Source organism: Diorhabda carinulata, chromosome X (assembly GCF_026250575.1).
Source record: "Diorhabda carinulata isolate Delta chromosome X, icDioCari1.1, whole genome shotgun sequence".
NCBI lineage: Eukaryota > Metazoa > Arthropoda > Insecta > Coleoptera > Chrysomelidae > Diorhabda > Diorhabda carinulata.
Genome location: NC_079472.1, coordinates 29,431,087 through 29,456,920, shown reverse-complemented (window position 1 = coordinate 29,456,920; position 25,834 = coordinate 29,431,087). Strand labels below are relative to the sequence as shown.

At 31.5% G+C, this 25,834-nt stretch overlaps 2 protein-coding genes across 2 annotated transcripts; one reads left to right on the top strand and one right to left on the bottom strand.

The window, feature by feature from the left end:
• Window positions 1-564: 564 nt before the first annotated feature.
• On the top strand, window positions 565-25,833 carry LOC130902441 (neuropeptide Y receptor type 2-like). Its single transcript, XM_057814586.1, has 6 exons — window positions 565-645; window positions 3,980-4,283; window positions 7,679-7,857; window positions 10,137-10,280; window positions 15,225-15,413; window positions 25,513-25,833. Exons 1-6 carry the CDS (start codon window positions 565-567, stop codon window positions 25,831-25,833), a joined length of 1,218 nt encoding a protein of 405 aa, XP_057670569.1.
• LOC130900877 (structural maintenance of chromosomes protein 5) lies at window positions 15,415-23,679 on the bottom strand. Its single transcript, XM_057811798.1, has 6 exons — window positions 23,249-23,679; window positions 21,948-22,273; window positions 21,425-21,879; window positions 19,362-20,497; window positions 17,470-18,172; window positions 15,415-16,587 (listed from the first exon to the last, which is right to left on the bottom strand). The coding sequence occupies exons 1-6, from the start codon at window positions 23,519-23,521 to the stop codon at window positions 16,364-16,366; spliced, it is 3,117 nt and encodes a 1,038-aa protein (XP_057667781.1). The 5' UTR covers window positions 23,522-23,679; the 3' UTR covers window positions 15,415-16,363.
• Window position 25,834: the final 1 nt, after the last annotated feature.

The window sequence follows — 25,834 nt, the reverse complement described above, 5'->3', positions numbered from 1 at the left end:
GCTTGTCTAAGGTTTAATGACAAGGAATCTAGAGCAGAAAGAAGGAATGTTACTGTCTTTGCTCCCATATCTGAAGTTTGGGTAGGATGTCACAATACACGAGCAACTTGTAGGATTTTAATCCGGTTGTACATTCCAAATAAGCCGTCAAAGTCCAGACTGAAATTGGTTTTATTGTATGACGTTTCTAACTGAATATCGTATTAATGCTGGCAAATATATTGGCAAATCTACTCAGACTGACGGGCGTCCTCTGGGAAATTCAATTGCTTCGATTTATGATACAAACCGAATGGAACAATGGACAATTGATTTATTGATATACCTTTTGGTTACAAACTGATTTCTATGCCTTTCAACTTAACATTTACTAGAACAATTCGGAAGAATAATCCCGCTAGCATTGGTCGAAAATGATAAAAACCGTCAGGTAGGAATATCATTGTTTGCATATAGTTCCAATAGCACATTGGTCTTCTTCAAAGCAAAACTAAATAGTTACTCTATTATCTACAATGCACACATCATTTGGAACTACTAACAAAGATAGATACACCAAAAAACATGTGTCAAATCATGCTAATGTACATCCTAGAGCTACATAAAGGTCTAAAAGAGACTCATCAAACTAATCGATTACAAAAGGTAATAAACATGATAATGATTGGAAACAAATTATTGAGGATGTATCAAAGACGAGAAGAGATGACAACAATATACTGTTCAAAATGCCAAAAAACAATATGTGGAGAACACCAAGTTAAAATATGTCCTAGTTATGTCCTAAAAAAATATTATATAACTGCTAATTTGTTTGTTACTTTTTCATTTTAGAACTTGATCATAACAATATTGTTCATACATAATATAAACATCATTGCTTTTATTTTATTTTATTATTTTATATAAAGTTTACGTATCGATATCGATAATTTTGATTTCAATTAGTCGATGTTTGCTATCGCCGTATAGCATATAGATCCATCCTGTTAAAACCGTATTCCGAGGATTAACGACATCCAGGATGGTGCAGTAATAATCCACAATTGCCTACTGTAATGAACGCCCCAATTATTGAAGAAATGCACAACCAATATTTAAACCGCACAAAGCGGATTTGTTTTCCATCGTATTGGACACTTTTGTTTATTAATAGACCAGAAATGTGTTTCGTGTTTCCCAACGTGGGGCCCACGCCCCACAGGGAGGCTATTTGATTGTAAAGGTGGACACTTCGAAAATAGACTCGACACGAGTTTAACCCTTCTACTCTGGGCCATTTAAATGCGATGCTAGATTTTGGTGCCCAATTGGAAGAAAAACAAGGTGTATAGATATGAAGATGCTCGGAATTAAATAAAAACAAACATTTTATTTTTCCTTGATGTTTTTTCACAAATTAAATGTCTGAACGCAACTATAATATTTGACATTTGACAACCAACTAATATGTCGATCCATCATCTATGTCGATCAATACCTCAGACATCCTTCCATCTTTGTGAGTGACAATTAGCGCTACGTGCGCGCAAACTTTGTCTACTTCGGTGAACCTTTGTGATAGTGACATTTCAAGTTAAGTGCTCTTTTTTTTGTTGATCTTTTATGATAGTGACACTGCTAATATGCGAGTATTTTTGCAGATGAAACTGCAAATGTGTTTGCGAAGCCCCTTGTTAGACAATGGAAAGAATAAAGTCGCAGTAGACACCTCGACTGGATTGATCATATTACCCACAGATTTCTGTTACATCACAAACTCAAAATAGGAGCTTATTCAGCGTGTTTTCCCAGATATAGCGAACAAGAAATATTGGCGCCGGAAAATAAAAATATCGAAGATCTCAATGCGACCATTCAGAATTTTCTTCCGGAACAATTGATTTCCTTCAAATCAGTCGACTCCGTTATGAACCTGGATGACGTAGTCAACTATCCCACGGAGTTTTTAAATTCACTGGAATTGCCAGGAAAATGTGATCAATAATGGCATTGAGGCAACAATCATAAAGAGAAAATACCGAGGAGAGGATGTCTTGATCTCGCGTATATCGATGATTCCAACGGTTCACAATTTCAGGTACGTCTGGCCTTTGCGATGACCATAAATAAATCGCAAGTCCAGTTGTTGGAAGTTTGCGGAATCTAGTTTTCATGTTTCGAGGTTGGACAATTATAGGTGGGGTGTTTGTGCGTCAGAAAACCGTCATTTTTGTTTATTTGCGCACCAGAAAACCGAACCAAAAATATAGTTTATTAGAAAGGTTTAATTTGATTAACATGCTGTATCATAACTGTGTGTGTCTGTCAATATGAAATTGAAAACTTATAAATAGCCAGTAGTAAAAAAAATCCTTTTGTTTGTTTTATACAAACAAAGTTTAGTTCTTTTATTTATCGATTGAGGCAGTACAAAGTCAGCGGGATCGGCTGGTTCATAAATAATTGCAGTCAAGAAATATTATAAATTCGTATTTTTGGCGTCGTTAAGTTAACCTCCCTGCGGCAGATGGTAGGCTCCGCGTGGACCTTCGGACGCTTTAAAGTCTCACTAAACAACGCAGTTGTTCGCATCTGTAAAGGGTAAGCTGAGGCGACTCGTAAAGAATTTGTGGTACACTGCTGGGACACTACCGAAAGTGGTTAAGTTAAACAAATAGCGCTGTAAGCCAAGATCACTCTCAGAAGTCACGGGTCAGTTGACTGACGCCAAATGAGTCTGAAAAGCATGTCTTTTCTTCACAACCACGTGTGTATTTAGTGGTAGATTTCGTATTAATTTTTTTTTATTAATGTTATCATTTTTTACGGAATTGAAGAAGTAATGGAAGATTCTGATTTTAATTAAAATCTTCATTAAAACTATTTCGAATTTGAATTTTAGTTTTTGATAAACGTTTTGAAAATTCACTTTTTTTTTGTTTTGTTCACAAATTCCTAGTAATTTCTTTCTAAAACCTAGTTTCTTAATTGAGCAATTAAATTTCTTAATATTAAAAATCACGTATATATAAGGGGGCATAAGAATTTTAGAAGGGCTTGGGTGAGGCATAGCACAAAAAAAGTTGGAAAACACCAGTGGTTTCAATTCATTTACTAACTGAAGTAAGTCAAGGCTATGTAGTACAGACATGTAGTACACGCATAAACCGCTAATCATTCAACCGACAAAGAATCAATAAATTTGGAACTTATTCACCAAGTACGCACATTCCTTGATAAGTTGGTGATATTGCTTCGCTTAAAGAGTATGTGGTATGAAATATATACACTGTTCAAATGGACGATTATGTGCACTTAAAAAATCACGTAGTCGTCTATAATTTGCGTGAATAGATAACTAAGTTTCAAAATAAATAACGTTGATCAAGGAGCAATCCATTTAGGATAATTTGCAAGGGTACACTGATCATAAGTGTTAAAAAGTTAGCGCAGTATAACAGTTCACCCTGTCGTAAGATCTTTTGGGCTCTAGAAAACAACCACTAACAGGAATTTCGCATGTTCTTCGCCGAAATTTATTTTCTCTACGTACCTTGCTGAATCCACAACCATATTTCTCTTCTCTCATTTCATTATATAGGATTTTATCTAGCAATGTTTTCGAGGTATCATTATCGTGTCCATGTCGTTACTGTCTTTATACATCGTGTGGGTCAGTTGCCACTACTAAGATTTAATTTTACATATAGAAGTAATCCTTATTGTCTAAGATAAAGATTACAGCATCTTCTTAACCATACTTTTATATGATTTATATGTGATATCTTTACCCTACCTTTTTCATTTCTTTAATGATTATATCAATTCCTATACTGAATAAATGTGGACTTGGCTTGTCTCCTTGGTATATTTCAGCTATAAGAATTGCTATAAGCATCTTCCAACCTTTGCTGTTATTCTATATAACTGTCAATACCACAACAAACTTCTCTATAAACTTTTTTAAAGTTGTATCTTATAATTTGAATATTTTCAGATTGATGTTTCACAGATACCATTTATCAATACTATCTGGATATGCAAAGATTGTATAGAAATAATTTTGAAGACATCTGCCGTGTTACCAGTTGTAATTTTTGGTATATTTGGAAACGTTATGGTTGTATACATCTTATGTAAAAATATAAAACTACGTACAGCTACTAATCTTCTAATAGGAAATATGGCAGTAGCGGATTTACTATCACTAGCTATCCATCCTTGGGTGGTACTGACATACGATTTCTTTCAAAATTACCAATTAGGAGTCGTAGGCTGTAAAGGTGAAGGACCAATAGAATGTAAGTTACAAAAGAGTTGTGTTACATATAACGACAATATGCTAAATTAAACGACTTCTAAAACTGTAAAGATTCACTTGCTTGTAGTGTTTGTATTTATATACGGGTGGATAGAACATTCTAGTGCCTTTCCGAGCTAACCATAAATTCCTCTGTCTAAATTGCGAGCCCTGGATTTTTCCAGTCTAAATAGCACAGGATCATAGGGACTGATCACATGTTTCATTTTGCTTGGAGAGTTCGATTTATAAATTTTTAAAACTAATGATCATATGGACATAGTGTTACTATTACATAAAAGGGCAACTATTGAAGTTTTTATATGCCATTTATAGGTGCTTAATATGACTATTTGATACGAAAATTCATATCTTCAGTGATGGATTCTATGACTGCTCTGATGCGATTCTTTAGTTCAAACTATGTTGTTGGTAGAGAAGGGATATGAACAGTGTCTTTCACAAACATTAGAAGCCACTGATGTAACGCAGAGTCGTTAGATCCAGTACGGAAGATCAATCTCTGAGGATGTATATCAGTAATAAACTGTGTAGCGCTCGTTGCAGTTGAGTATTTACTCACTATGAGCGCCTGTAATTCCTTAAGTCAAAACAGAAGATCGTTATTTTGTCGACAATCACACATTCGCTGGTTAAGTTGTGATTGTGTTTTTGTGATTACATATTGTACTATATTTGCTGATAAATTAAGTTGTTTTTGTTGTAAATAATGTCAATAAAGCGTAAACGTGTAGCTTTATCAATTACATAAAAACTTAAAATATTGGAAGAGCTAGATCGTGATATAAGTGAGGTTAGTTTAGCGCGGCAGGCAAACTATCAAAGACTATGTTGCCAAACAGTGAAGACTATAAAAAGAAAGACAATGAAATCAGCAGAAAATCTGGAGCTGGACTTGGTTTATGCAAATTAGAAGTCATGACAACCCATTAACAGACCGATTATTTATAAAAAAACACTGCATATATAGAAATTAGGACTGGTGATCCTAATTTCAAAGCTACAGCTGACTGGCTTCAGCACTTTAAATCCAGGAACGGGATAAGGGAACTAGACATACAAGGTGAGAGACTGACGTAGTATCTGCCGACAATTCTAAGAAAACGCTTAAAGAATTTCGCAAAGCTGGTGGTTTTGAACCCCAAAAATATTTACAATGTGGACGAAACAGGTCTCAGCTGGAAATAGCTGCCAACCAAGTCCCTTGTTTCCAAAAGGGAGTTTGCGCAGCCTAGGGCTTTAAGGCCTTAAGCAAGTTTCCTGTTGCATACAAAAATCAAACAAATTCCTGGATGAAAACAGAATTTTTTGGTGACTGGTATGAGAACGTTTTTATCCCACATGTGAAAAAACACCAACAAAAAACAGATTCAAACGGTAAAATGCTCTTACTCATAGATAATGCACTAACTCACCCATAAGACGTTGTTTAATGCTCACATGATGGCAAGTTCAATGTGTTGTTTCTTCCGCCAAATGTAACGTCAGTCCTACAACGAATGGACCAGGATGTGATAGAAACGTTTGAACGTTTCTACAGAAAGCAATTGCTTCAAATACTGCTTCTAGATATGGAGAATGGTTAATAATCTGTGCTAAATAGTTACAAGAAATTGAATTTAAAAGACGCCGTCCATATGGCGGCGGATGCTTGGGCCTCGGTAAAAGACACCACACTTGAAAAAGCATGGAATAAGCTGTGTCCTAAACCTAGCAAGAAAATGCTGATCCTGATGACCATCAAGAGCCACAAGAAAATGATGATACAGATAAAATAAGAGCAATCATCTCACAGTGTGGTGGGACATCTCCCTGCTAATATATGAAGTGATTTAAATCTGTTTCCAACTGAGGAAAAATATATTTTTCTAGCATATCGAAATATGTTATTCATTCAACAGTGTTCTCAGCAAAGAAAAGGAACTATAAAACACTATGCGTAACACAAAATCTCCAACATCATTTTCCACACCTTTGATTATCATATACATCGATAGTTGTTACCAAGAGATGTCTGCATTTTTAGGTATCTTAAAGATATGAGATGTGATGTAAAATATGGTGAATAAATTTTTATAATAGCAAGTTCTTACAAACTTACAATGTTTTATGAAAAACATTGTGTATCTGTCGTAAAACATAGAGCTTCAATAACACATAAGTTTTCTTTGAAGTTGAAGAAAGTCACGAAATGTTTATGGTTATGAACTAGTAATTTTGGAGACTGTTTACAAGTGGTATCAGGATTTGAAAATGGAGTTAGTTAAGAAAGGGAAACTTTCGACCTCAAAAAGAGATAAAATTTCCTATAATGCTCAAATTTATTCGTTGAGGTATGCAATTTTGTATTAAGGTTTTATAAATAATTCAAAATCTCAACTTTACGAAATAATTGTAAATGAGACGAAAAACTATCAAAATTATTCGTAGACATTCTATCGATAGCCGAAATGATATCGTGTTTCAATTTCAGTAAAATTGATCCATCATTTTTCTATAGATTCGGATTTAATAATCAGTGAATCCTAAAAAGGTCTGTCAACACAAATTTGCCATAAAGATCATCTTCATTGTTTTCTTCTGTTGGTAGCATCAAATTTCGTTCCAGAACGGCATTACAAAACTCCACAGGAGATAAAGCTTCTTAGAACGTGAAGGATCAGGCTCATTCTCACGTGTTACTTCCACTGCTGATTTTCTGTTGTCTTTCTTTTAGAAAATGTTGCTGCTTCTAAAATCTACAGTTTCCAGCCCAGTAGTGTCTATAATCATCATTATTTTTAAGATGTTCTTAATTCTTTCACAGCATCTCCAAAATTTTGAATCATCCGATGTCATTTTTTGATGATTCTCTAATATCTTCACACCTCTTCTACCACTTTCTGCACAGGCTGGTTCGACCTAACCTAACCAAAATTGTATTCAACAGCTTCTTATTATATAGGCTTCGTATTGATGCCGTCTTGATCCATAGCGTGGATTAAGCAAGAACGTGTATCTAAATAATGTCACGGTATTGATGATGAAGTTCCAAAACAAAATCCATATTAATAAGGACCGGATATTCGATGTTTCCTAAAAGGTCAACTACAGTTGTTATTTGTAAATATGATGGACACCCAATTTCATTGCTGAAACAAAGACAAATATAAGTGGAGATAGAAACAGCAGATAATCTTACAGGATGTATTAATTAGACCAAACTACCTCCTAAGATTTTTTCCAATATACGAAAGAATTAATCAAACTATCAAAACTAGTTACACTCAATAAGAATATAGGACATAATTGTTCTTTCAGTTGGTGTTATTATTAAATAAATAGGCTCTAAAACCTTGTAATCTTAAGTTGTCATATACTTTTATTTTATTGTAGGTTCTCTATTATTGGCTAGTGTTGTTAGTATGTCAGCAGTTACTTATGATCGTCTAACAGCAATAGTTTTACCAAAAGAAACAAGAATTACCAAAAAACGAGCCAAAGCACTCATAGCCATTATGTGGATTATTGGTTTGGTATTATCTTTACCTATGGTATTCAACAGAAAATACAAGGTATATAAAAATTTTTCGACATATACTTAACTGATATGTGTTATCTTCAAAGAAATATTTCTTACAAACATGATTAAAAGAATAAAATACATTTGTTACTAAGTGAGATTGGTTTTATAGTAAGTATATCGGAAAAAAACTTCTACAATGTGAGTAGCCTATATTTATATGGACTCTAGTGGGCAAACGGTGATATTATTCAATTTTATTCACTTCCACCATGAAAAATTAAATCAACATTGAGTAGGCTGTTTATAATGAACACACTATTTACACAATCACTACAATTACACTGTCTGACGCGCGTTTCGATAACCAAGTTATAGTCTTCGGAAACTGAAGGTAAACTGTTGCAACGGCTCCAAAAATTCCTACTTAGGGTGTTTATAAATTCAGAACGGTTAATTATAGGTATAGAGGACCCTTATGCACTGTGATGGAAAGCTGAGAATGTCTTATTCAAAGTAATAAAATAATTGAATTTGACTAAAGTGACCTTCAATATTTAAACACCCTATTATGAAATAGTAGAACAACAACAATCGATAATTTAAGGTATCTTAAACAACTGTTGTAAACTACACCTGTCTAAATTAAATGGATTCACCAGGATTAAACTTCTACGACAACTCCTCCTTTCCATAGAAATAGAATATTTAACGACCAGCAAAACCTAGGTACATGAAACCTTCAATGGTAGCATAATTTTCTATGTACACTACCATTCATTTAATTTCAAAAAAATACACTTCAACTAATTTCTCTTCCATAATGTCGAGCGAAGGTCGAAACGGGAGCATGTTCATATTTGATCGATGAGTGCGACAAGTTAAAACTTGAAAGTATCGTCTGATTTGTGCATTCTACAGCTGAGAATAATTGCTTCGGTGTTTACGATTGTAGTTTAGTTCCAGTTAACCCTGTGAGACGCAAGAACGTGCTATGTTTTATACGTTTCGGACCAAGGCATCTTTTAATGAAGTTCATTTTGTTTTCGATCTCGCAAATTGATTCAAATTAAAATGTGCATTGTTTGGACAACAGTAACCGTACCATTGTTGCTGAATTTAAAATACTTCAACGTGAAAAAATATGCATCAACCAATAGCTAACGAATTTTATTGATCAGACGACTCACGGGCTCAGAGATCTCAGCTCAGATCAATGAATCTAGGGAGCTGCCTTTGAGTACTTTTATAGTGAAAAGGAAATTAAGAGAACCTAGCTATTTTGAAAGAGTGGCAGTGAAAAAACCTTATTCAAGACTTCAAAATAAAATTAAGAGTGGCAGTGGACTAAAGAACATAAAAATTGGACACATGAAAAGTGGGGATGAATCTAAGTTTGAGGATTTTGGGTCTAACAGAAGAGTGTTTGTATGCAGGTCAAAGGAAGAACGGATGTTAAATCTATGTGTAATCCCGACTGTAAAATCCAGCAGAGGGTCGGTGATGGTTTGGGGATGTGTTGAAGAAAGGGCAACTGGAGACCTAGTAAAAATTGATGGGGTTTTAAATAAAGGAGGATATAAAAAATAGTAAAGGTAAATGTAGTATGTTCTGGTAGGCAGAAAATTTATCTTTCAGCATGACAACGATCCTAAGAATTCCTCGAAGCTGTACAAACAGTATTTAAAAGAATTGGAAAGGAAGAATGTACTGAAAGTAATGATTTGGCCGTCAAAGTCACCCGACCTCAACCCGATTGAGTTGTTGTCGGACAAATTGGACATCTTACTACTTCGACTTCACATCTTTGGAATATCCTGAAACCAGATAGTCGACGATTATTTGTCGAAATGGTTACAAAGAATGCCAAAATTTTGCACCGATTAAATAAAAGCAAAAGGGTGTTACATAGATGAATTAAAAATTTAAATATTTAACAGTTACACTTAGTTACTTAGTTTTATTAATACTATATTCTTATTTACATAAAAATATGAATATCAAAATAGGTCGTATTGTTTTTATTTGTTGTGTATCACTTAAATTGTAGGGTTGTCAAAAACTTTTGATCGGTATGTAGGGATTCAAAAACTGATCAAATGTTTGATTTGCTGAAAATAATTTTATTTCGTAAGCGTAATTGATGTTCTATGGCCACAAAAAAAAATGAAAAATGTAACCATTTGCTCATATAAATATAGATGACTCAACCGTAACACAGTATAACTACTAATAAACGCATCTATAGATTAGGTTTGTTGTGTTTCAACAGTTGAAAGAATTTATTTTGATTAACATTTGTCGGTTATTAGAACGAAAAATATTTTTAAGGAACGTCAATGGTTGAACTTTTTAGAAAAGTATTGCTCAGAGAACCTCCTGGTAATTAATATATATTGGTACGTAATAATTACAGTAATGGTATGGCTACCTATGACAATTCAACTTATCTGTTACATTTCTATATTTGTAAAAGTAAGTAGAGTATTAATAAAATTAAAATTTTTCTATTGTACTTGACCATAATTTCACTGCAATATGAATTAAATTAGAGCTAGTACACTTTGGTGTTTAATTTTGCCACAATTCCACTACGAAAACGCTCATAATCTAGCTGGCAAAGACTTCATTCCAATTCATATATATTTAGTTAACTAGTTTATATATATATATATATATATATATATATATATATATATATATATAAACTTCTATCATTGTTGCGTCCATAAACATCCCAAACACATACACTATTGCTTCCTTCGAATTATTGCGTCCGAATATCGGACGCAACAATGTCAATCCATGTTTTTGTGGATTTTTGCCAACGTTTGTGAAAAATATTAACAAGAACAGTCAACAAAGGTTCCTACATTTCTATTTCTTTATAAAACTCAACGTCATCTAGTGATCTCTCTATGATTTTATTGGATTTTCTATTTGGAATTGGACGCAATAATATTACTAATATGGATGAAAATGTATATTGTTAGTTCATTGATTTTCCGGCAGAGTACCAAATATTGTATACACACTTAAGTATATATTTTAGAAACGTAATATGTTGTTGCGTCCGAGATATGGCAACACTGCTCTCTATTTTTAGACCCAAAATATTGTGTTTTAACGTTTCTTGTGCTTGTGAGATCGTGTTATTCTAAGACATTGTTGCTTCCAGTGTGCTAATATGACAAGGCGCATTGATAAAATATTCAGTAACTTGAGTTTTGATACTGAAGAAGGTAAGTATTTTTATAATATATATGAAATTATTACATTCGTGATTTTCTTATGACTTTTGTCTTTATAAAAATTTTCAGTTACCTCCAATTACTAATAATTATTGGTATTGTCACTCATTGTCTTTTAGTGAGTAAAAGTGATAGTTTTGAAATTTTGCAATTTAATTTAATTTTGTAGCTACTGAAAAACATGTTGTCATGTGTTAATTTTTCTAAAAATATTTTTCAAATTCAAAATAGGTAAAACGCCTTCTCCTTCATTTTGTATTTTGTATTCCCAAACAAAACTAATAATTTCTCCATTATCCAAACGTTTTTTTGCTTTTTATATTTTAGTCAGAACTGAATATTACCTCAAACAAAATATTTGAATATGATAAAATTCAAATGAATACAGAGTCATCTCCATGTACACCGGAAGATCCTTTTAATGCTTCGTCAAGTGAAGATTCTCTATATTGTCCTAGTAGTGACGAAGTAAGTAAAATTTTTTTTCCATTTTCATTAAATTGTGAATATAGGTTTTGGACCTTGCCTGTGAGTAGATAAATATCCAGGCCCATACTGATTTCCCGGAAAACGTTTACTTTGTGTTGGGATTTGAAAGCGTCGAATTCTACTTTGTTAAGGGGTTTTAGAAAAACTAGTATTACTTTTGTTCTTAGTGATTATAAAAAATTGCAGAAATAGTCGATCGAAATTGCGGTGAGGGATCGAAGATAAAACCTTGTATATTATACATGGCATATTCTTGTTTTATAGTACTTTTGTCTGGTAAGAGAATTAGCATACAGCTCGTTCGGCAAACTTCCAGACGCGTACTATAAAACACTTATTATGGCACTAAGAACTTAAATAGCTATTCACTAAATTCTTTCTAGTTTTAGAAATTCTTATACATTTATCACCTAATTGGTTCACGAGATAATTCACGTTACATTTTTTTCGCAGGATAGCTGCTCAGATGTTGATGAGAATCCAGCACCGAAGAAGACTAAGAAACCTAATAACAAAAGCTCAACCCAGATGAAGATTACTACTGATTATGTTAATTCGCCCTTTATTGGTGTGTATGATACAGCTAAAGATAACGAATACGATTTAAATGTACCGAATACTTCAAGCAGTAGACAGTTGATTACTACTAAAACGATGGATAAAGACCAAGATTTATGTAACAATTCAAGGTTACCGAGTACTTTAAGTTGTACAAAACCAATTAAAACACCATATAAGAGAAAACCGGATCATTGTTATTATTGCGAAACTAAGGTTCTAAATTTCGGCCGCCATGTGATACGGAACCATTCAAACGAAATAGATGTAGCAAGAATTTTAGCAAAGCCCGTTAAAAGTAAAGAAAGAAAAGAGCTATCCAATGACCTTAGAAGAAAGGGAAATTATTTGGCCGACGGTGGCACTTGTTTTAAGCCTGTTAGGGAGGGTTATGTACCAGAGAGAGATAAAGTACCTTGTAACAACTGTTTAGGGTATTTTTCCTCGAAACTTTTATACAGACATAAGAAAAAATGTGTAAAGAGAGATTCTGGTAGCTCTCAAAATAGCAAACAGTTAAAACTATTCCATAATGCCAAAGTAGATCAACGACTGAAAGAGGAATTCCCGCATATGAGAGCGGACAAGTTGTCTTTGGAAGCTCAAAAAGATCCACTTATTTGCGAGTTCGGAGCTAAGTACTTAAAAACGCACCGTGAAAAACATTTTATTTACGTAACATCACGCAAAATGAGAGAACTTTCTAAAATCCTTTTGGAAATAAGAAAGTTGGATCCATTCATAACCACATTCATTTCAGCTTTGAAGCCAAAGTATTTCGACATTTTCGTGGAAGCCACAAAACGAATTGCTAAATATGATTCGGAACGAGATGTTTATCTGTCTCCAACTTTCGCCATGAATATTGTTACGTCTTTGAAACAGTGTTGCGATATTTACACTAAAAATAAAGGTACCACTTTATCTACTGCGGAAATAGAGGCGGACTTGAAAACGTTGATTCGTCTTTTTGAAACTAATTGGAGTTGTGAGATTTCTTCACATGCCAGTTACAACCTTAATCTTAACAAATGGAACAAAGTAACCATTGTACCTCTTGCCAGTGATTTGCGTTTATTAAGGAATCATCTCATTGACTTATCTGGAGAATCTTTAAGAGTCCTAATTAAAGGAGCTGAGGATATGAAATATATCATAGAAGATGATATCGACCATCAGCAATATCAAAAAAAGTCTGATACAATTCAAGCATTTAATAATCTGACATACAAGACAATATCAAAAAAATGTTAGAAGTTAGACACCATTTTGTGACCATAAATAACCCATATCTTTTCGCAATGGCGAATTCAAATTCACATTTGATAGGTTATAAAGTGTTAGCCAAACATGCTAAATTATGTTGAGCACAAAACCCATCATCAATTACGTCAACCCGACTGCGCAAACATCTTGCAACTTTATCGCAATTATTCAACTTATCAGATGGGGAAATAGAACAGTTGGCGACATTTATGGGACACACAAGTGGTGTTCACAGAAATTCCTATCGACTACCCGATGATGTTTATCAAACGACGAAGATATCTAAACTGTTGATGGTAATGGAAAAAGGCGGAGCAGATCAATATAAAGGAAAATCTATTGATGAAATAAACATTGATATGGAAAAAAATCTTCTAAGTGACCGAGACTCTGATAATGATAGTGACGAGGATGAAAATCCAATAATAAGGGAACTGTTAGATACGTCAAAGCCATCTGCTCAAGATTTTGTTCCAACAAACAACGTTGATGGGAAACCTGTTGCAGGGACTAAAAAGAAAAAAACTCGTAAACTGGTTCCTTGGACAGATGACCAAAAAAAAGTCACACTAAACTATTTTAAAGATCATATTAAAACTAAGAAGCCCCCTAAAAGATTCGAATGTGAAGATCTGAAAACAAAATATGAAAAAATTCTAAACAAAGATTGGCTAAAAATCAAAGTATTTGTTCAAAATTATTATACTAAAAGCAGAAAATAGAGTTGATAGTGCATATAAAGGATTTCTATTATATTTTAAAAAATCAATAAAACTGGTATAAATTTAGCTTCATGATTTATTTGTACTGTTCCCTTTCTGTCCCTAGCTATTGTCTCAATTTCTGTTTTCTCTTTATCAATATCCATATTTTCGATTTGGTCAATCCATTTCCTCCTGGCTATTCTCTTTAAAATACGATTAAAAAGTTGGTAACAATTGACTTTGCACGATTTATGGTTATTGTTGGATTGCGATGTTTCACAAGTATAGTTATCACTTTCCTCTGGAGGTATATTTTAGAGGCATACCTGATCAATCCCCACATGCTTTCCATTTTTTTGAGTCGGAAAAAGTGTATACCAGTAGCTAATTATTAGAGTTATTGCGTATTTTACATTGTCTTTTCCATATTCTTAAAATCAGAGATATATTTCTACAAGGAAACTCTTTTAAGATTATATACATTTCATGTGATATTTAATGATAGTATATTATTGCGTCCTGGCGGTTTGACAACACCGCACGGATGCAGCAATGTATGGTGTAGTCATTATATGGAGCTGACAAAGTTACTTGTTATAAGGAAGCAGCATTGTTGTAGAATGAATGAAAATTTGTATATTTGAAAATTGTGAATATCAATTATCTACATATAGTCCTATCCATCTACTTCATTGGTAAACCAGTATACACAATAAGATCATGGTTAACTCTTGGTTTTCTTGAGGACGCAACAGTGTATGACTTTTGTACGGACGTAATAATGTTTATATTTATATATATATATATATATATATAGTTTTTGCTTGTATTGCATTTTTAACCTTTTTAGTTGTTAAGTTTATATTATCAGTCTAGAATTTATTTCGAATCTGATTAGTTGTTTCTTAAATAAATAATTAATAATAACTCGGAAAAAGCTTTAGAAAAAAAATACAGGAATATTAAGACATTGTACATAAGCTATAAAGATAAAGATGAAGCTCGTTTAAAAATCAGTTAACACTGTTGTCATGTTTACTTAGATGAAACACTATTTTATTCGAAAATTTATATTTGCTTGTATTTAATAATAGTCTTAATGTTTTATACAAATGTTAAAAATTTTGTTGGATGTTTAATATATTTTTTAGTTAGACAAATATGAGAGAATTACCAAAAAGAAGTTAAACGATCATCACATGAATTATAAGAAGAAAGCTGCTATTACAATGTTCATTGTAACTATTGTATTTATGATATGTAGATTACCATTCACAGGTTATATCATGTATAGACATCAACTTATCAAGGAAAAGAAAATTACAGCGTCTACTAATGATGTAAAATTTCAAGTAAGTTTTATTAAAAACAGATATACATATATAGACATTTCCTTAAGAATTTAAAATCACAAATAGTTTCTTACATAAAAAATTATATAGGTACAAAACGTAGAATATATAATTAAATATGATATTAATAAGATTCATATCACAATTTCACAGTGATAATAGAGAGACATCTGTACAAAAGGTTGTGCTTACAGACCAAGATGACAAAAAATCCTATTGGCTGAAATTATAGTAAAATGGATATTAAACAGATAAGTAAAAATTATTCTTATTTCAAGAATTCGAATATATCGAAAATATCAAATCCAATCGCGCCACAAAATTGCCATTTCAAAGATTTGCTTTTCCTTAATTATTCAATTCAAATATATATGCCCTAGTTGTAAGAGCTTTCTGAAAACGTCTATAGAGGCTACCATAAAGACATGATTTTTTTTAAAGATACCTCTAACAAATGAGTGTTATAATAATGGATAAAATTAGCTACCAATCCAAAATTGGTCAACTTGCAATAGCTTTAAACAATAACAAAATTATGCACAAAAAGTAACAACTGCAGATTGTGAACGTCATTACATAATTTGTCATGAATTAAACACTTCAAAACGAAATGTGACCATGACTTAACATCGTAAATGTATTACAAGAAATTCTGATTTTTTAATCCTAAGTAAGTGTTTATGTACTTAAAATTAAAATAATTATTACCTCAATTATCTCAAATTTTGGACTTGTTATCGGTGTAATCATAAAAAATTGAAAATCCTAATTTTTGGAAAGTTTACAATACAACCAGTTCAATGTAATTGCAAATTAACATTTTGATGTAGAAATCCTTCTGAGGAAAAAAATTGGAGTTATAAATACATTCATTGTGAAAAACACAAAAAATACACCTTTATGTATCATATACAATACCACTATGTGAATAATCATGTTTACGCAATATGAATCTTTTGTGGGTTACATAGTTTTGAAAATCCCCACTTTTTATCTGGAGCAACAAATGGTCCATTATGTACAATGTGTATTACCATATTCGGGGCGTATCTCAAATGTGATATTAATTTTGGTGTAATTAGAAAATACTGTGATGATGCTTCATTGCAGGTACTGTCTACAACCAATTCAAATATTCTTCGTTCATTATTAGCATCCATTCCTACAAATAAATATCTATAAAAATAACACTGTTTAGTACCATTACTTTTAGTTTTACTATACTACTACTATAACATTAGTTTTCTCTTTTTTACAAATTAGGGTTAATTGGGTATATTAACATCTTTGTGTCACACAGTACAGAACTAGAAGAATACCTATATAGAGAGATATATACCTCAAAGAGATTACTATTACAATAACCTGCTAATTTACTATCAAATATCATGTAATTAGAGAAATAATCAAACTGATAGTTAGATCACTGTTGAAGAAGAAATCAAATTTGTTTCAATTAGATTATAATAAAGAATGACAAAAAATCATGACAAATAAAAAAAAAAGGATTAATCCCGATGGTTATAGTTAATATTGCATATGGAAAAATTTCTTCATGATTTTATGGTGTAAAGTTAAAACATCTTAACCAATTATGTAAGGTTTTCAGACAAATTGCGGACAAAACATGACCAAATTGATATTGTGCTTCCTGATCACATTCTAAAAGGTAAGGTCTCTGATGGCCATTTTTCTTGCAAGTTCAGAAGTGAGCAATAGAACAATATTTAAAATATTGATTACAAAATTTTACTAGGTAATACTATTACAAAACTAAAAAGTAAAAATGATATATTATAAAAAAAATTTTCCAAAAACCACTCTTTAAAAAGGTCTAAAAGTACACTAAAAAGTAAAAAATAATGACAGGATGGGACAAGGAGTTGAAAAAAAACGGAGAAGTCATAGAAGAAATTTTTTTCAAAAGTGATATATATATATATATATATATATATATATATATATATATATATATATATATATATATAAAAGCAGACAAATGATAATTGAGGTTTATCAGCATATAACAAAAGTGGTCACTTACCTTGATTAATTTCATCTACACATCTAAAGGGCACTGGTGTAAGTTCTTGTAATGCTAACATGTATGCAGCTGTGGCTACTGCCCTTTCTCCGCCACTCTGAATATTTGAGTTTAGTTCCTGCAGAGGCTCACCATTACGATAAGTAACTTTTATACTAATACCATATTGAGAAAAATCTTTATCGTTTTCCCCCGTGCAAATACCGACTTCTCCTGCACATCCCATACGTTCAAATGCAGTAGCAAACTTCAAATTAATTTCAGATAAGAGTTGTTTTAACGGACTCAACCATTCTACTTCCCACTTCCCCATCTTGGTAGTAATTTTATTCATATCAGCATTCAACTTTTGTAGATTTTTGCTAAATTCATCTATCTGTTTGAGTCTATATTCATATTCCCTCATTTCTCCATCGTCGGCTACATTTAAACATGCAATTCGAGATTGCAATTGTTCTTTTTGTACATTCAGTGCATCTATTTCACTTGTTAAACTTTCATACTTAGATCTAAATTCATCAAAACCATCATCAGCAGGGGTCAATCCATTAGAAAGTCCTTTTGCTTTAACTAGCAATGCTTTAGCTTCCTCCATTACATCATTATATATCTCTTTTATGCGGTTCAAATTTTCCTCAGATTCTCTACATTGCTGTTTTTTGTCATTGATTTCATTTTCCAAGTATGCTAACCTTTTACGAATCTAAAACAAAACATAAATTAAGTTCAAAAGTCAATAAAATGAAATGAATACTAGGAAACAATGGGTTCTATAAGAGCAAGTTTGACAAAAGAACTACTAACAGTCTGTCTCAATTTCATGTATTTGTTTAGGTACCTTATATTAAAAGCACTTGTTAGTACTAACACTAATTTCTCTCAATCAAAAGATATGCATATAGTTATGAAATATCTAGCAAAGGACTTTCATCTTGCATTAATTTCAACTTTAAGAATAGACAGAACAGTATCATTTGAAAAAGCAAATTGGTATTCATAAAACTGACAGCATATACAAAACTACACATTTTGTATATACAGGGGGTTGTTTGTATGAAATTAAGATGGGTCTTTCCTATAACAAAATTTCCTCAGCCCACCCCTTTCTGAGATATCACTCTTAAAAGATGGTGACTAAAATTGAATTTTTATTCATTTTTTTTTTCTAAACGTGTACGGCAATTCATGACATGTAGGCACAATTCTTAATATCAACAAGACTCCAGTTATCTTAATATTTTCATTTTGCTGAATAAGTACACTTCTGTTTATTGAAATAGCATACAAGTCTTTGGACAAATTTTTGCAATTTTTTAGCTGTGTAAATTTTCTTGACATTTGTTGCCATGCTCACCAAGATTAAGTCATCAGGTAAGTATTTACAAAAAATTTGCATTATACTAAAGTGATTAAGCCTTTCAGTCCAGCCATATTCCAATTTGGCAATAATGGCAACTTTCTGAATTTCAGTTAAGTGTGGAGCCCATTTTACTTCAAGTGAATTCAAATGAATTATTGTGTTTTCTGTCATTGACAATGACAGTGACATTATATAGCAACTTTGATTAACATAGACAAAATCTGAGTGTATGCTTTATCGGGAATGTATTTTGGCTAAAGTTGGTTGTTCCCAGCTTTTATTATGAATCATTTTACATTTTACATCTTTACTGTTTTTCACTCAATTCCAAAAAAGATTAATGAATAAAAAATATTTTTAAATAAAACAATGATTTTGAATTATAATTTTATTTCATAAAACTTAAAAAAAAGTTTTGATATGAAATAAAGGAAGGGTTGCTAATTTCACCCCCGTATAATATAACAGGTATATTGAAAAAATAACCGTAGTTAGCATTTTTCAATACTATTAAATTAAATTAAACACTCACCTCTCCAATTTTTCGGATACTCAACGCATTTTTCTTTTCCAACTCTAGCAATTTGACAACTTCCTTCTGCATAGCAGAATATATCCCAGGTATGCTTTTCAAATATTTTTCACCTTTCCTTTGACTTTCACTCCTAATTTCGTCTGGACTTTTCTTAAGCTGTTGCATTTCTTTCAACTTCCTCTGCAATGTTTCTACCCTAGTTGTTATAGTTTGTGCATTTTGTTTCTGTTGTTGAATTTCCTTCAATTTCGATCTGATCTCATTCATTTTCTCATTCAACTTTTCAAACTGTACATCATGAGCCCGGATTTCAGAGTCAAAATTTGTTAAGCTTCTTTTTATTTGTTCTATTTGTCCCCTCAACTGATCCATTTTAACTATATCCATAGTTAGTGAAAAGCTACCATCCGAACTTACTTCAGTTTGTCTAATGCTCTTTTGACCTGAATATTTAGAGACGCTCACAATATACCTATATTTTTCACTAAAAAATTGTTTAATTTCTCCTGGCAGATCCTCATAGTATTTATCTGTTGTTTTATCGCCTAGAGGTATATTATGCAAACGATATGTTTTACAAAGATAATTCATTATAGGCTCGGGGGCTGTAAACAAACTATTCATGTAAGTGTAAAAGCCATATTTTCTTAAGCATTCAATAGCTATGGTAGGTTCAAAGGAATTATTCTCTTTATTACAAGAGTGCACCACATTTACACTTAACTGTTTACCCTCCCTTAAAGATTTGATCAATAAATTCATATCGTCTTTATGAGTACAAGTAAATGCTATTCTGTCTCTTAAAGGTATTACATTTTCTAAATATTTTGCATGTCGATTGTCAATAACATTCAGTTCTAGCATAATAGGTTCAAATATTTCTCCTTGAAACAAGTGTTTATTGTTTCTCAGCCAATTAACAGCTTGGTAAGCGTCTGGGTTCAATCTTTCAAGATACTGGAGGCGGTTTTGTTTAATATTTTCCAATTGTTTTGATTCGTTTTCCAGAGCACGGATTCTCAATATGCTTTCTTGCTTGTTCTGAAGTAATTCATCCTTTTTATCTTGGTACGTTTGTTGAAATTTTGATAGTTTCGTCATTTCATTGGTAAGAATTTGTTTGGTTTTTTCACCTATAATGGAAAATTAATAAAGTGTAAGAAAGGATAAAAAGACAATTTCACTCATTAGTGATAATAATGTAGATAAATTATATTTTTCAATGACTGTCAAGATTAAATAGAATAAATTTAGAAATGATCTTCTGAATCTCAAAAATGTAACTACCATGATACAATTGTACAAGTATGCTAAAATAATTGAGAATATTGATAGGAATTGAATAAGAGCTTGTCTTGTCCATTATAAATTCTGATAAGGTGAGGTGAGATGTATTTAGAGTTACTCATTACAAAATGAAACATTCCTACACATTCAAAAATTGTAAAAATCAAAACAGGTGTGCCACAAGAAGGCCCACTTCTATTTTACACTAATCGCATTCCTAACCAGAGTTCTACTCTAAAGTTACATTTAGATATAATCCTATATAAACTTCACTAAGATGATGTATCACAAACCAATGAAGCTCCATATCAACAATAGAAGAAAATAATTCAGAATAAAAGTAGGAAAACAGCATTATACAAGTAAATTTGGAAGCAAATATATTTATTTTGGAAACTTCTTATAATCACCTATGAATTTGTACTAAAATAATTAACATCCAGATATCTCAATGCTTTTGAAATCTTTTAAGTATAATGATCAATATCCCTTGGTGTATTTAAAATTGTTAATTCCATTAGAGCTTTTGACACTTTTAGCTAGACAATCTCCACAAGCACTCAGACCATGTGAATATTGAGGCTAACCAATAAATGAAGAAAAGTTCAAAAGGATAATCCTCTACTGTTAAGTGATTTTTAATTTTTAAAAACTAATAGAATAAGTTAAAGACCAGTTTGTATTTAGAGATAATTCCGAAAAAATAAGCAAAAAAGCGATTTAAATAAACAAAATTTTTGAGTTTCATGAATATAAGACTGTATTCAACTTACTTTCACTGCTTTTAGCACATGTCTCTTTTTGAAGAGTTTTCATGTCTTCTAATTTATTCACAGCAGTCTGAATCTCTTCATCCCACTGTTCAATTTCAGCCAATTTTCTTTCCATGTCATCATTCAGTGTTTTTATTGATTCATTAACAGATTCAATTTTTTCTAAATTTGCATTTATAGACAACTCTGAATTTTTTATTGCCTGTGCAATTTTATTATTATTTTGCTGTACTTCTGTAATCATTTTCTTTTTATCTGACATTTCTTTTTCAACAGGTTGCATGTCATTTTTATATTTGTCATATATTTCTTGTGCTTGTTTTTTGTCTTTTTTTATTTCTGTTAATCGACTTCTTGAACCTTCATACATGGTCCATGCAATTTTCCTTTCAATGTGTTCAATTTCTTCAGTATACTTTTTCTTTTTATTGAAACTTTCAACTCTCCCTTCTAATCTGTATAAATAATATTTTGAAAACTTATTCTAAAGTACATTAAAATGTGCATTTTTACAATTACATACCTAGAGTTTAAATCCTGACAGTCCTGCAATTTCTTTTGATTATTATCAATTGACTCCTGCAATTGTTTGTGTCGATCTCTACTTTTTATTAAAATGTCTTGTTTCTCAATCAAATCAAATCTACAAAGAGCCAGTTGTGTCTCTCTTAAAAGTTCACATTTGTTCATTTTGGCAAAATCTTGTACGCGGTCTTGTGGCAAAAACTGACAAAGGTTGTTAACTTGAACATTGAATTCTTTAATACATTGTAAAACAACATCCAACTTAACAGTTTTACCATTGATTTTCCAAGTTGATCTATCTCTAATATCAAATTCTCTGGTCACCTAAAAAACATTGCCAAATAAAATATTCTCCTTTGAAAATAAATTGTTAGAAAACAACGTTTCACCAAGACTTTTTTGTGTTTCATTTAAAAAGAAACTTATCACATAAAGAAAAATCATGAAATTTTAAGTATCAATTTGCCCTACAGGTGAGTAATAAAGTTGAAAGTTCTGATAATACTTATAGTGTGTATATATAGTGCCAATTAAAAAATGGTATAATTAGCAAAACACATACACAAATGTAACCTTCAGCATTTCAACTTATAATCTATATAGTTGTTTTTCATAATAAAATATAACAATTCCTAAAAGTTTTTCAAAATACTTGAAAACATTAAACAGAGGCTCAAACTGAAGAGTTTTTCAACTTCAAATGAAGTGACTGCTGATTGAAATATTAATTAAAATTGTAGGGTATAGGGTTTTAATGAAAATGAAGAAAATTTTCTTATAAAAGATCCTATGTATAAATAAAAGCACCCAACTAAAAATGATTTGGCCACTTGTTCTATGAAGTGAAGCTTAAAAAGTTGGCATGTCCCAACCGTAAATAAATAAAAATAACAACACAAATATAAACATGAAAAGTTATAATGTAGTTGATATACATTTGGAAGCTGAAAGCAACTATAGTAAATTACTGAAAATAAATAGTGAAAGTTTATTGATTTTTATGGCTCGTCACATTTTCTTTTGTACAAAACATTCATTTTCATTTTAGTTTCTCAAGTGCTTTTCAACATATAAGGAGCAGGTTTGATCACATAATCACTCTGACTAAAGGCCAATTTGTTCTCAGTTTTACTACAACTTTTGATTATCTCTTATTTTTTGTTTGTTGCTAGACAATAACTAAAGTGTTTTAGCTGTACTTGTCTCGGGTGAAATGTTGAATTTGCTTAAATCATCAGAATATCGTCCAATATGACGTAGGTTATTTCAAAGAAAAATTAGTATATAGTTTACATTCACCTTTATAAATTTATTATCTTCATTGTCTTGAAGTGAGATGTTAATAACAGCAACTTCACAATTGTGTTTTACATATTCTGATATTTTATGACCTCTACCAACAACTTTTGGATTTCCTCCTAGACCTAAAATAATAGCAGCAACCATAGTTGATTTTCCTGTGCCATTAGGTCCTATTATCATATTTAATTTTGGTCCAGGATATAACTCAACATGAGAATAAGTAACGAAGTTTCTAACTTCTATTTTTCTTATTGATCCAGGTTGATACATAACGCAGAAATTTTATGTCATATTAAAATATGTCTTATCAAAATGACTGCATTGATAATTATCACTGCAATCTTCACGTTAAATTTAAATAAATATTTTACTTATAAAAGATTATTATTGCGAATTTGACACTTTCATAACCGCCAAATACAAAATCTAAACATTTTTAAGAACTATCTAATAATAATACCGGTTGCAGAGTCATTTTATGACGTCATCATTCACAATATTGGAAATTGATTAATATTAGTATTTCTATTGAGCTTTTCGGAAACTATCATCTAAGATCAGGTAAATCATTTATCAATTGATTGCAGATCCTAATCTAGAATGATTTTTCATCAGGTTTTCAATCTCAACTTCCGTTTTAAGTGAAAATTTCAAATTCAAAACCCAAGCTACAAACAATTTTCATTGCTTTAGTTTCATGCTTCAGTTTTTCCCTGATACTTCACGTTTATTTCTCTATGATTTTTCTGTCTTTATAGACCTTTATTCAGTTGGGTAATAAATTTTAGTCGCCTAATAGTTGGTATTGAAGAGTTACTAGCAATCTAATTACTCGAATTTTATAATATAATATAATAATAAGGTATTTTTATATTGAACAAAAAGTACAAGAACAATATAAGAACAATCATAAGAAATAATTTACGGAAACTATGCCCTTGTCATATTTGTAATACTTCTATGGGTGCATTCTATACAATCTTTGTGGTCGCGGCGAAAACGTCACTCAAGACGTCATAACGACCTTTGTCAAGAAGTGGGTCGAAGCGAGCCTTAATATAATTTACGGAATTTTCAAAACTCAAGCAACGGAGATTGTAACCATGAGAATCTATCTTATTGATGCACCCCCAAATATTTTACTATCGATATTTTGATTACGTTAAATTTAAATCAGTTTAACACTGCACTAAAAAATTCAATAACATAAAAATTATAATATAACCGCTTTCGCTTTATTTTATTTGTTTAGTTATTCCTTAATATTTATCTCAATGCTCAAAAGGTTCGTAATCCATTCCACTTGGATTTACGATTATAACGCTCTAGACTAAGTGAAACGAGAGAGATCGTGATCGTGAACGTGATTGTCGTGAGTACTTAGTGGAATGCACCCTATATAGAAAGTTTAAACGGGAAAGAATGTCCCACTATTAAGGTGCCGACAAAATATTATTTTCTCTCTCGTTCCAGATACCCCGTACAGGTTGCGCTTGGATGAGAATGCACAGAACCGAGCTGGATAGGTACTATCCATACAGAATATCTGAATATAGTGAGAATAAATAGTTTTTAAAGTTCACAAAAATGAAGGAAACATACTGTAAGCTGATCGCATTTACCCACTTGTATACTAGGATATAAAAGATCGGATGTAACCATATAATAATACTGCTACATCCTGATTACTTCGATCAGCTTCCGAACAACAGTGAATAGGATCCGGATTACTTTACGAACATTCAGATCATGATCGGGTTAAGCCGATTATATTTTCTGACAAGCTTATATCTAAAGTCGAACTCGGGGAATACCTACTTTGAAAAATAAAATGCCTCCTATTTAAAAACCATCGTTGAGGTTTTCCTAATGAAATAAATACCATGCAACTGACAAAAAATATATTCCTCAACGTATCGTAACATTCGGACTAACTTGTTCCAAGATATAGGAAATTATAGAATTTTTCGTTAAAGACATTTTTATAGATTATCATATATCTTATTATGAGAAAATAAAATGAGTATCACATTTGCTAAAGTTACTTTAAATTTATTTAAAGAAATTATGAAAAACTACTGAAAACAGTTATACTAATTATTTGAAGAGATTTCTTTAAATTTAATATCTTTTGTGAATATTCATATGTTCTCTTTTTGCTACCAATAAAAATCAGGTTGCTTTAAATTAAAAACAAACATTTGTTGAAAGAGTTTTTCCATGTAATTATACTGAAATTAAACAATTTACTATTTTTTTAGTTGAATCAACCGTACTATATATTATGGTGCATTTCAAAATATTTAATTTTCATCAATTCAGCTGTCAATCCAGTAATTTATGGAGTAACAAACGAAAGATTTCTAAAAGAGTTTAAATCGACCAAGATAGCTCAATGGATGTGTGCATCATGTATGAAACAATCGGCAGCTAAATCAACTCATAAAAAGAAATCAGGCCGATCAGAACAGAATAGTAATCAGAAAATATTTCTTATTTTTAAAAGAAAACATAATCCACATCTCGCAGAAGATCCAGAACCCGTACTTTCTACTAAAAAAACCATAATCACTCATCTTTAAA

Coding starts and splice junctions, on each gene's coding strand:
- LOC130900877 (XM_057811798.1), bottom strand. CDS start 23,521: ATGTATCAACCTGGATCAATAAGAAAAATAGAAGTTAGAAACTTCGTT. Junction 22,274..23,248: donor AAGATAATAAATTTATAAAG/GTGAATGTAAAC, acceptor AATGTTTTTTAG/GTGACCAGAGAATTTGATAT. Junction 16,588..17,469: donor TGTAGATGAAATTAATCAAG/GTAAGTGACCAC, acceptor ATTTATTTGTAG/GAATGGATGCTAATAATGAA.
- LOC130902441 (XM_057814586.1), top strand. CDS start 565: ATGTGTCAAATCATGCTAATGTACATCCTAGAGCTACATAAAGGTCTA. Junction 646..3,979: donor AAACTAATCGATTACAAAAG/GTAATAAACATG, acceptor GAATATTTTCAG/ATTGATGTTTCACAGATACC. Junction 10,281..15,224: donor ACATTTCTATATTTGTAAAA/GTAAGTAGAGTA, acceptor TATATTTTTTAG/TTAGACAAATATGAGAGAAT.